At 33.5% G+C, this 13538-nt stretch overlaps 2 protein-coding genes across 6 annotated transcripts in view; one reads left to right on the plus strand and one right to left on the minus strand.

The window, feature by feature from the left end:
* The first annotated feature begins 1034 nt into the window (after positions 1–1034).
* Mat1 (CDK-activating kinase assembly factor) lies at positions 1035–2219 on the plus strand. The gene has a single exon (XM_075312169.1). It carries the CDS (start codon positions 1132–1134, stop codon positions 2077–2079), a length of 948 nt encoding a protein of 315 aa, XP_075168284.1. The 5' UTR covers positions 1035–1131; the 3' UTR covers positions 2080–2219.
* A 6071-nt stretch (positions 2220–8290) lies between these two features.
* LOC142238239 (ubiquitin-conjugating enzyme E2 W) overlaps positions 8291–13538 on the minus strand; it is a 68898-nt gene continuing 63650 nt past the window's right edge. For all 5 annotated transcript variants that reach the window (XM_075309835.1, XM_075309830.1, XM_075309834.1 and 2 more), the window contains 2 exons: positions 9860–10194; positions 8291–9763 (listed from right to left, as the gene is read on the minus strand). In XM_075309835.1, the coding sequence (XP_075165950.1) occupies positions 9750–9763; positions 9860–10194 (349 nt within the window). In that variant the 3' untranslated portion in view covers positions 8291–9749. The remainder of the gene's footprint in view (positions 9764–9859; positions 10195–13538) is intronic.

Genomic DNA, 13538 nt, shown 5'->3' on the forward strand with positions numbered 1-13538 from the left:
AATTGGACCAATCGGACCACATGTACTATAGTAGATTTAAGCCGCTTGGTGTTTCACAATACCCCACCGTCAAATGAGTAGCTGACTACCAAAAACACTAACAGTCTATTTCCGATATCCGAACGAAAACGGCAGTCACTAACTTTCGTCTAGATTTGGGTTTCACTAACTTACTTTCGTTAGATTTGGGTTTTTCTAACTTCCTTTTGTTCGTTCGTATGGCTTACGTTACTGTCAAATGCTAATATTACCAGATCTCAATTATTTCAATTACTTGAAAAAGGCCAATACATTTTAAAAATTATTTTCCATAAAATTCCATCTGGCATCGCCGTTCATTTGGCAAACTTTTCCAGCTTCTGATATTAGGTTTAGCTCAATAATTTTTTTAAGAAATTAGTCAGCGTAGAGAGATGTGTATTTGTATTTCTATAGGACCCTAATTATTATAAGTTTTTCCGGACGGAATGCCTGTGTTTGTAAATAATCTTACATTGTGTCCAATCGATACGACGGTAAATGTGTTATCGATCCCATACACATGCAGCAGTATCGATTATGCCTTCGGACTTAACTTATAATGTGGCCAATAAATGGGATATGTTCGACACGACCACTGTCGTCCGTATAAACTTATAGTCTGCAAGGCGCGTAACAGTCATGCAAAAATTGGTCCATATCGGTCCATAATTATATATAGCCCCAATATAAACCGATTTCATTGAAAATTTCGCGGTTACTTTATTAAAACAGTTCAATATAAAGCACATAAATGAACTCAATTGATGCACGGTTTCTTGTTCCTCTAGATGTCGCCAAGACTTTACAGGAATATGTTTGTTTTCATTTATAATTTTGATTATTTCAGGAAAAGTAATCACGAACATAAAGTGGTTTTCAACTCGAAAAAACGAACATAGTACTCACCTTTTGCCTACAAATGTAATCAGGTGATGTCTTAAAACTACCTTGTTAAATCTGGCAATTCCCCATATTTATCGATGACATGACTTCAAAAAACAGCTGTTGTGTACTTTGTCATCTCAAAAAAATCATTTGTTTTCACATTTCGCCGGTTTGATTATTTCTTTTGTTGCTCGTTCTGTAAATGCTTAAAAACCCATAATAACAATGGATGACCAGGCTTGTCCAAGGTGCAAAACCACAAAATATCGAAATCCATCGTTAAAGTTGATGGTTAATGTATGCGGGCATACGTTGTGCGAATCATGTGTGGACTTACTCTTCCTAAAGGGGTCTGGATCTTGCCCTCAATGCAATGTGGCACTGAGACGTAATAATTTCCGCATACAATTATTCGAAGATCCTATGGTGGAAAAGGAAGTGGACATACGCAAACGTATTTTGAGGGATTACAACAAGAAAGAGGACGACTTTAATACACTGCAAGAGTACAATGATTATTTGGAGGAGATAGAGACAATAATCTTTAATCTTTGCAACAACATCGATATTATAGGAACAAACAAACGAATTGAACAGTACAAGAAGGATAATCGTGAAATTATACAACGCAACAGAACACGGATGGGTCGTGAGGAGTACGAATTGGAGGAAATGCTTGAGTTGGAAAAAACACAAGAGGAGGCTAGACGGCAAGAATTGTTAAATCTCGAAGCAGAACAAAAGAAAAAGAAAGCTCGAGAGAAGGAAGCTCTAATAGATGAACTCATGTGTAGTGGTAAAGATGCGACCGCCATTGTAAGCGAATTTGCAGAAAAAGTTGAAAAGTTACGTGAAGAAGAGAAAATTCTACCCCCACCAAAACCAGCAACACAGTTCTCGTCGGGCATTAAATTTGGTCGATCGGCAGACCATCAATTCCTTCCAGTACCAAAAGTGGAAGAAGGGCCGGTGTATATTCATCAAAGACCCGTACTTTTCATGGAAGGACCAGCAGCGCCACCTCTTCAAGAAATTGAGAAACGTGGTTATATGTCGCATGTTCGTGCAGAAAATTCAACTGAAAGAGCTGGAGGTTATCGGGCAACTTACGCCTGCCAACGCGCATTACTCGAGGCAATGCAAGGTCTTTTTCACGGTGCCATTACAAATTAGACACTTTGTGGGCACATTAGACTGCAATGTTGGCAGGGACCTAATTATATATAAGAATGTGGTTTGTTAAGATTAAATTCATAAATTTACGATTTAGCTATAAAAGAAATAAAATAAAAATACCCGACGTGGATACATTATATTTTTATTTTTTAGGCATACTTTGAGTGGCGAAGGTATATTTTTATACACTCTTTTAATGATAGATCGAGATTAGCTTCTTACATTGTAAGTCGATTTGCGTTTGTTGGATGTATCGATGAACTTGAAATATTGCTTAGAATAAAATTGTTACCAGCAAGTGTATCGGGATTGACGATGAACTTCTTCTGGCAGCAACTTCTCTTAAATATTAATCTGCCACAAAACCCAAATGAACCCAACACAAATAAAAAAATTGTTCGTACTAACAACAGAAACAATTTCTGAAGCGGCTATTGTAACAGAACAACAAAACTGCAGTTGCTTTCATATGTCTTTTGTCCGTATCTAATAAGTCTATTAAACTATGTCTATCGTTGAATTTTTCTATAACGGACGTTTTGCGTAAAAGCCACATGCTGGAATAACGAACCATTTTGTTTGGTGTTATATCGTGATTATGGTCAGAATTAATAAGTCGACTTTTCGACTCATTCAAAATTTGGAAATTTGAAAAAAACTAAATTTTTCAAATTTTATGTTGCAGTCAAACCGTATAATTTCGCATATACATATTCACCCTATGTCTTATGTATACGTATCCCTTTTATTTTTAAGCTTTATTTATTCATTCAGAGCATGTAATTCTAAGCCTATTTGGCCAAAATAATGTAATTACAATAGACTACTCTCTAGAAAATTTTGTCAAAATTGTATTTTTATTGAAAACTTTATCAAAATTTTATTTCCAGAGAAAATTTTATCAAAATTCTATTTCTATAGAAAATTTTGTCAACATTTTATTTTTATAGAAAATTTTGTCAATTTTGCTGAAAAAGGGACAGTAGTAGCATGTAGTTGTTTCAGCAAACATTCTTTAGTTGAAACAGCAAACATTTTTTACAGCTAAAATAGCAAACAAATGCTGTTGAATTAGCAAACGTGTTTGCTAAAAGTTTTTGACAAACATCGCTGCTGAAATAGAAAACTGCGTTAGTTGAAATAGCTAACATTTTTACTGCTACAACAACTACAAATGTTTGTTGTCGCAGCAACAAAATTTGTCGTTTTTAAGGATAAGTTAAAATGAAACCCGTAAATCTTTTAATAATATAACTTCTATATTTATTAAATGTGTGAAATTGAATTCCATCGAAGTATTAGAAGTTGAGTTGAAGTTGAAGAATTTATTTTCGTTTATTTTTCTTCTTTGGCCTTATATGTTACACGAGGATAAAACATAACAATCTGTAATGAAAAGAAGTAAAAAAGCAATTAGTAATTACACTAGTTTACACTAAAATTTACATTTGATTAGTGGTTGCTTTCTATGTATTTTCATATTCTGAATTCGAAAATAGAGGTTAAAAATTTTTTAATGTAACAGTTTTTGAGATATCCTTATATTTTTAGTTTTTCGTCCATTTTTCATTAGTACTTATTGGTACTTTAATGCAAGGTATTGAGGTGACGAACAAATATGGATATGTGGTAAGTTAAGTGGTTCAAAATATATTTAAAAAAGGGCACATTTTCAAAACATATGCTTACAAGTTTGTCATTTTTCTTCTAGTCTTATTCTTACGTTCTTTACGAGCATAGAGAGAAACCAGACGTTATTTCAACGATTGGCACTTTTCCACCGGCACAGAATGACTATAAAACATGATGAAAATGTGTCCAATTTTCATCGATATATTTAGAACCACTTAACTTATCACAGATCCAACGATATAACCGGACATTTTTAGCTTGATATATGATTCTCGCCTCGCGTCTAGTAAAAAAAAACTAAAAATATAAGTATATCTCAAAACGTCTACCATATAAAAATGTAACCTCTTTTTTCGAATTCAGGAGATGAAAATACATAAAAAATCATCTCTCATCAAATAACAGGTTGGCTGATAAGTCCCCGGTCTAACAAAGAAAAACACATTTTTTTTGTCAAAATTCGTTTTTATTATTCAACATAGTTCCCTTCAAGAGCGATACAACGATTATAACGACCTTCCAATTTTTTGATACCATTTTGGTAGTACTCCTTCGGGTTTGCCTCAAAATAGGCCTCAGTTTCGGCGATCACCTCTTCATTGCAGCCAAATTTTTTCCCTGCGAGCATCCTTTTGAGGTCTGAGAACAAGAAAAAGTCGCTGGGGGCCAGATCTGGAGAATACGGTGGATGGGGAAGCAATTCGAAGCCCAATTCATGCATTTTTGCCATCGTTCTCAATGACTTGTGACACGGTGCGTTGTCTTGGTGGAACAACACTCTTTTCTTCTTCATATGGGGCCGTTTTGCCGCGATTTCGACCTTCAAACGCTCCAATAACACCATATAATAGTCACTGTTGATGGTTTTTCAAATGTGAGCTCGCGCGGCACCCATTTTGCACAGAGCTTCCGCATATCCAAATATTGATGAATGATATGACCAACACGTTCCTTTGATATCTTTAAGGTTTCTGCTATCTCGATCAACTTCATTTTACGGTCATTAAAAATCTCACAAACTAATTGACTTACAGACGTCAAATTTTGACACGAATCATTTGAAGGTTGGTACTATATAAAAATAATATGCATTTAATACTAGCGACGCCATCTATGTGTCAGACCGGGGACTTATCAGCCAACCTGTTAAGTATTTATAAGGTAGCCTTAATTCATCAGGTGACTTTAAAGGGCTCATCAAAACGTCAACACTTTGACTGTTGTTGTTGTTAAAAAATTAAATTGAAACGAGATAACTCAAATACCAGGAAGAAATGTATAAATATTGTCTTTGTTACAAGCGGGTAAATAGTGAAAATGGCTAAAAAACTTGCTCACAGTTGAATATTCTTCACTGTATTTCCATAACATTAATAAGCATATCTTCTTATGAGTGATATAGAATTCAAACAAATATTTTTTGTATTTGTTTATTTACTTTTAACTGACATTGTGATGAACTGGTTTTATATTTTTGTTGTTACTTTTTGGGCTACTGGGGCTACCATGTTTCGACTCAGATATTTTTAAGTCAATATAAGTTGGTCTATAAACAATATTTAATTTTTTATTACATTTTTACATTGTTTTGTAGAAGAATCGATAACGATTATAAATCCGAGGAGCCATGATGTTTAGTTCATTATAGCCGTAGTAAAAACAATTTAACGGCCATTTTCATGTATCTCCGTTAGACTTTAACTCCCAATTAACAGAAAGTAAAATCGAAATATCTTCTCTCCGGTAAACTTTAACTGAAAAAATTTTAGCAGTTAAGTTCCTATCTGGCATATGCAATATATAGACAAGATGACAGACATGTCCATAACACGGTTTAAAAGTTCGTAAACTAACGTTGCAGTAACGGAGCTTCCTGAAAATGGGGGTAAAAGATATAGCTGGGACCTAAACAACTGTTCGTTATAACCGTTGTCAGGGTGTATATAAAAACAAGTATGTACGACCGTAAATTCTTAAATACCCACTGCCATGAATAAAATATAATAATTTCCTCTGAAAGTATTTGATTGTCCAAGATGTTCCAAAAATCCGCTACTGTTTTATTGGCTCCTGACATCCGCAATGCCGTTCAACGTCGTTGCCAATCGGTTGTTTCATCTCCACCCAAGGCCGTAGCCAGGATTTTAATTCGGGGGGGTTCAACTTTAGAAAAAAATATTCATATAATCTCATGTGTAGAAAATTTTATTTATGCATAGGTATGTATAGAATAGTTTTATAATATTAAATTGAGCCGACGGGCTTTTTGGGCAGCAAATAAATCAATGACTTCTTCAGTCGGCACATTTATTCGGCGATGAACCGACATTAATGCCAATCCATTGAGTCTACTCTCGCTAGTCGAATTTCTAAGATACGTCTTTAATCTCTTCATTGTTGAAAATGAACGTTCGGATGAGCACGTACACACAAAAAAAAATCACGAAAATTTTTCCAATTAAAATTTTAATTGAGTTTTAAAAAATATTCAATTAAAAATTTAATTGATTTAACAAATTTTTTAATTGAAACAAAAATCAATCACAAAAATAATAGTATCAACTAATTTTTTAATTGGATCAATTAACTTTTTAATTGACCTTCAATTAATTTTTTAATTGATACTATCATTTCTGTGATTGAAGACATTTCAATTAAATTATTGGATCAATTAATTTCGTGATTGAATCAGAAAAAATTTTTTTGTGTGTAGTAACTGCAGGGATGGAAAATGCAGTACGAAAGTACTTTTTTCAATACTTTTTCACCCCGGTCAGTACCGTAGTACCCCCGCGAATGATTTAGTACCTTTTGTGTAGACATTTTTGAGTCAATATCAGATTTATGGTGCAATAGCTTCGACAAAATATTTTAATATTTTGAGAAAGTCTTTATCAACCTTATTTGCTAATAATCTTTTACAAATATGACAAAACAGACATGTTCATGTGGGAAGAAAATCTCGATTTTGTAAAAGACATAGTCAAAAACAGGATTTTATTGAACTTCAAGAATGTTTTAGTCGAAAAAAGAATGCGATTCTATATTATCGATTTTTTATTTCGGTAGAAAATGTTGTCAAAATTTTATTTCTATATAGAATTTTTGCAAAATTTTATTTTTATAGAAAATTTTGTCAAAATTTTATTTCAATTGAAAAGTTTATAAAAATTTTATTTCTATAGGAAAATTTTGCAAAATTTTATTTCTATAGAAAAAATTTTGCAAAATTTTTTTCTATAGAATTTTTTTGCAAAATTTTATTTCTATAGAAAATTTTTCCAAAATTTTATTTCTATAGAAAATTTTTGCAAAATTTTATTTATATAGAAAATTTTGTCAAAATTTTATTTTCTTTAAAATTCAGTCTCTTGACAATAATCTTCCAGTGAAATTTTTGTTGAAATTTAGTAAAAAGTACCTTTCCGCTCAAAAAATACCTTTTTTGTACTTTCTTAAAAATTGTATTTTCCATCCCTGAGTAACTGGCAAAGTGACCAAAATTTATAAAAGAATATGCACGTTTGGAAATATCTCTTTATTGCACTCTCCAAGTGCTTCCATCGCTGAATTAGGCAGGTTCATTTCGCAGGTTTTGCGCCATTTCATTTACACATGTGTGTTTGGCTGTTTCGTTGTTGTTGCTATGGCCAAACAAAGCGAGTGATGTTCACAAAAAGAACAACAAACACACATAAAAAGCAGAAATACATTTTCCAAAAATGAAATTTGTGGTGCGAGAACAAAAACAATTTGTTTTTTTCGACCGTCGTTTGACGGGCTTTCCAACTAGTATTCTATGATTTGTGCAAGTTTTATAGGTAAGCGTTTTTCAAAATAAAACCTATGCAGCTAAAAATATATATTTCTTTATATAAAATTATTCATTCATTTCGGGGGGGTTTGATCCCCCTCATCCACCCCCAAAAATACGGCCTTGTCTCCACCAACCCAAAAAGTTTCATTAAAGTCCATCCGAAATATGGTATATGCGGTATAATACTTGTGCTAAAATGGGTCTATAAATATCGGAAATATCGATTTCCGGCTAAATTATATAATGATGTACGTCTCGTCGTTTGCCTTACTGTTGTAATCGCGCTAGAGCTTTCAATAATATAAAAATGGATATCGGTTTATATAGGGGACCCAAACATATAAACCGAATTCGGACCTAAAATACATCCAAACTTCCATTTGCAAGCATAAAAATTACGCTGTTCAGTAGACCAAGAAATCAAATAAAACTCTTACCGATATAAGCCAACATTGTCATATTTCTTTATAAACCTAACATACATCTAGATTTCCAATTTCAGGATAAGTGGACAAAAATTGCGTTGTCTAGAAACTCAAGAAGTCAAAGCGGGGGATCGGTCTATATGGTCTATATCAAATACGTTACTTCTTTTTGTGGATTTAAAATACATCTAGATTCTCATTTACGGATAAGTCAGAAGCTCAATACGTCAAATCGGGTGATAGGTCTATTTTGTGGTTATACCAAAATTTAGTATACTTTTTTTTGCGAACACAAAATATTTTTATAATGAACATATGAATTAAAACAAGATACTAGAGCTTCTATTATTCATTATTTTATTTGTAATTTAACATTGTTTACTTACGAGTTATATAGTCATTGCATGTAGATATAATTTTATAAGGATTATCTATTATATATTTGTATATGTATGTACGTATGAATGGATAATAATAATCGTAGAGCCAAAAGTAATAAAAAAGCAAGGGCAAAGCATTCTAAAGAAAAAACAAAGCAAAGAATGGTAAAAGAAAGCCAATTGCAGAATGCTAGGTACGTGTTTTAATATATATTTTATTATTATTATTATTTTGATTGTGTGTGTATAATGTTTTGAAATTTTTTATGTACGCCAAGTGAAATACCCATGATTTTGTTAACTATTTTTGTTTATTTACATATTACGTGTTTTATTTTTGTATCTGTCGTCAATGTGTGTAAATTTTTTTGTTAATGGAAATAAAATTGGAATGTGGCAGTTTTTCTTTATTGTTTTTATTAAATTACCAAATAGCTACCACAAACATAATATGGGCTTCTCAAATATCGATTATGTCATCGATTGTCGCCATTGAGAACAGCCATTAAGATCTTAATATGTATACATATATATATATATCACTTCATCATCAAGGACAAGCAGGCAATCTAGATGATTTGTCCGAACTCGATAGTAAATTTAATACTTTCTATGGTAACAAAATCATGGACTCTTATACTGCCAGTGTTGTAAATATAAATAATTTGCATCACTAAATAGTTATTGTTATTATTTATAGATAAAATATATTGTAATTATAATGCTTTAATGTTTTCTTCTAAATTATATATTTAGTATCATTTTAGCTGGTAATACAGCTTTTCATATCTTCATCATATCAATGGTTAGGATAAATACTATAGGTGTATGGCAGTTAGCTGAAGATCAACGTAGCTATCAATGGATATGTGAATACAATAAATGTTGTACTATCACCAAAAATAAACTAAAATCGATTATTGATTGTTCATAAAAGCGATTTAAAACTCATTTACGATCAGTCATTGATCTTCAATAAACTGCAGAACACCATTCCCATTAGCTCTCTTGCTTAACAATATCCTTTTTTTAGCATATCAGTTCTTCATACGATACGAATAGTTCTTCTTAGTTTGACATGGTTAAATGTGTGTTGTAATTTAAGTTTGTTTTTTGTTTACTTCTTTGCAGATGTTAATAATAAAAATAGAATTACAATTTGAGGGGGCGGGTGAAGGTGTAGGACAGATCTTACATATACTTTAGATGTAAACATTTTTTGAATAGATTCCTAAACGTTCGTTTGAAACGTTTTAACAGTAACATCCTTAAACGCTGATGCAATTGTTTCACAGACAATTTAGGCTTATTAATGATAATTTCATTGATTTCTTTTTGTAATTCACGTTCCAGCACCTTGTATGGGTAACACAGCAAAGCCCAGGCTATAGAGGGCTCCAACTTATCACATAACTAAACGGAATCATCTGTAAATGAAATGGGAAAAAACAGAATTATTAAAATAACAAAACAAACATATTATGGTTATAAAATTCATTTTGACTATGTTTCGATAAACTCACCATGATACCACCATTTAGTCTTTTTGGGATTCTTGTTGCACGTATTCACATAGAGTGTGTTATCTGGAGGACGCTTCTTTTCTCGGCAACTACTCAGCATTGATGCTATACTGAGGCAAACTGATTGTACGGACAAAGCAGGGGACCAGTCTTCCGTAAGAATTGATAGGCAGATGTGACCATTTGAATAAACATGCGGATGTACTGGTATATTATTACCAATAAATGTTACTTCCGGTGAATCGAAAGGATATTTATGATTGAATTTGAAGAGTAGCTGGAAATGTTCACCTTCATAGAGGGTACCTTCAAAGCCAGTTATATTTATTTTCCATCTGTAATCAAGAGAATAAAAGATAATTTAGTTGGTTACCGACACAATATAATAGTAGAAAGCATTATTTTAACGCCAATTATTGCGTTTTTGGTATGTAATATATATATATATATATATATATATATATATATATATATATATATATATATATATATATATATATATATATATATATATATATATACATATATATATATATATATATATATATATATATATATATATATATATATATATATATATATATATATATATATATATATATATATATATATATATATATATATATATATATATATATATATATATATATGCCATTTCTGAGTAAAAGCTTCTTTAAGCATTTGCTACTCTATAGAGTGATCAAGTAACAGGGTTTTTTGAAAGTCGGTTTTTGTTGGAAAACCGGAAGCAACATAATCGGTTCAACCGGTTTTCACAAAAAATCAATAAAAAAAATCGAGAATTTATTAAAAGTTGGACACAAGTTTTTTAATTCAAATGTAGATTATGGGTACAAGAAATTACTAATATTTACGAAGGTTACGAACGACATGTCAGTATAACTGTATTAATTTTTTAAAACAAAATAATAAAACGAAAGTTGCAAGAATGTGACGATGAACTGAATGTGATGAATTTAAAAAAGGAGTCGCGCGCGCGAATTCTTGCAACTTTCGTTTTATTATCTTGTTCTAAACATTGAAATTGGAAAAAGATGAGATGATCGATGTGCTGCTGATGGGTGCTTGAAATAAATCGCGCGCGCGATTTATCGTCTCATCATCGATCGTCTCATCTCGTTCCAATTTTCAGTTTAAAATACATAATTTTCGATTCAGCATTTGTCTGGTTTGTTAAAAAAATTCATTTTCGGAATTTTTATGTTTCAATATATAAATTCAAATGCCTTTGAGTTTAAACCGGCCTATTTCACGAGCGAAATAGGTCTTCGTAGTGCCACTTTAGCCGCTTTTCCATTTCTGTCGTACGCTGAGAAGAAAAATAGTCAAAAATTCTGATTCAGCCAAAAACAATTAAAACAAACGATGAAGATATGCTAGTTTTACCAGCATATGAAGTCGATATTAGTCAATAAGAGGCATATCTATATATTAAATATTTAAAAATAATTAATGGATAGATGAAGTAACCATATATAGCTTTTGAAATATTTAAAAAAATATATTTTGTTATTTTAAGATAATCTTTATATTCAATTATATTCAAACGGTCACAACACCCACATTTTTTTATGGGGCGTATGACCGCGATGAGGGAGGACATAAAGCCCAAACTAAAATTGGACGATGTGACCGCCCCAATGGAGGTCATAATGCCCAAAAATCCTTTTGGGTGATATGTCCGTTGGGGGATATGTCCGGTCGCCAATTCTCCTATTCTAAACTGTAGGGGAAGGGAATAACAGGTTGGCTGATAGCACATTTTTTTTTGTCAAAATTCGTTTTTATTATTCAACATAGTTCCCTTCAAGAGCGATACAACGATTACCATTATTGGAGCGTTTGAAGGTCGAAATCGCGGCAAAACGGCCCCATATGAAGAAGAAAAAAAGTGTTGTTCCACCAAGACAACGCACCGTGCCACAAGTCATTGAGAATGATGGCAAAAATTCATGAATTGAGCTTCGAATTGCTTCCCCACCCACCGTATTCTCCAGATCTGGCCCCCAGAGATATTTTCTTGTTCTCAGACCTCAAAAAAAAAATTTTTGGCTGCAATGAAGAGGCGATTGCCGAAACTGAGGCCTATTTTGAGGCAAGGTCGTTATAATCGTTGTATCGCTCTTGAAGGGAACTATGTTGAATAATAAAAACGAATTTTGACAAAAAAATTTGTTTTTCTTTGTTAGACCGGGGACTTATCAGCCAACTTGTTATAGGCCCCATATAAACCGATCCACAGATTTTAGCTCCGGAACATCTTGGAGGGGTAAATTCCATCCTATCGTGATGAAATTCTGTGTGTGATGTTAGTATAAGCCCTTTAGCAACAATGCAAAAATTTGTCAATATCGGCCATAACTATTTATAAACTTCTCTATACACTGAAAAAAAAAGCATGCCCGGTTCCAAAGATTTTGTCTTTACTTTAACAATTTTGGTATTGATTCCGAGCCAAAGAAGCGGAGAATACAAATAAGGATACTTTTAAGACACAATCTCCCTTTAAATTTGGGTTTTATGTAAAGGGTGATACGGTCAAAATTTGGTCAATATAAACTTGACGTATTTCTTTCAATTTTGCATTTAAAAAACCTGAACACCCCTCATTTTGAAGGTGTGTGTGTAGAATGTTGCTCCTATTTTGATGTTGGAATTCACTCTTCAGTTGTCAAAATGCCGTCCAAGCAAGAAGAGCAACGTATCAAAATTTTGCTCGCGCATCGCAAAAATCCGAGCTACTCGCACGCAAAGCTGGCCAAATCGCTAAAAGTTGCCAAATCAACCGTTACAAATGTAATTAAAGTGTTTGGGGAACGTTTGTCGACAGCCAGGAAGTCTGGATCGGGGGGAAATCGAAAACCGGAAGCCGCTGAGACGACAAAGAGAGTTGCCGGTAGTTTCAAGCGAAACCCTAACCTCTCTCTCCGAGATGCCGCAAATAAGCTGGGTGTATCGTCTACAACCGTGCATCGAGCCAAAAAACGAGCCGGACTATCGACTTACAAGAAGGTAGTGACTCCAAATCGCGATGATAAACAAAATACGACGGCCAAAGCGCGATCCCGGAGGCTGTACACGACGATGCTGACGAAGTTTGACTGCGTGGTAATGGACGACGAAACCTACGTCAAGCAGCTTCCGGGACAGGAGTTTTATACGGCAAAAGGAAGGGGAAAGGTAGCAGATATTTTCAAGCACATAAAACTGTCAAAGTTCGCAAAGAAATATCTGGTTTGGCAAGCCATCTGTACCTGTGGCTTGAAAAGCAGCATTTTCATAGCTTCCGGGACTGTCAACCAAGAAATTTACGAGAAAGAGTGTTTGAATAATGGTCTGCTGCCTTTCCTGAAGAAACACGGTTGTTCCGTACTGTTTTGGCCGGATTTGGCATCTTGCCATTACGGTAAAAAGGCCATGGAGTTATACGCCGCCAACAACGTGCAGGTGGTTCCCAAGGACAAGAACCCTCCCAACACGCCAGAGCTCCGCCCAATTGAGAAATACTGGGCTATTGTCAAGCGGAACCTAAAGAAGACCAAAAAACTGCTAAGGACGAGCAGCAGTTCAAGGCAAACTGGCTTTCTGCGGCGAAGAAGGTGGACAAGGTGGCTGTACAAAATCTGATGGCAGGTGTCAAGCGTGAGGCCCGGCAATT

The sequence above is a fragment of the Haematobia irritans genome, chromosome 5 (genome assembly GCF_050003625.1).
Source record: "Haematobia irritans isolate KBUSLIRL chromosome 5, ASM5000362v1, whole genome shotgun sequence".
NCBI lineage: Eukaryota > Metazoa > Arthropoda > Insecta > Diptera > Muscidae > Haematobia > Haematobia irritans.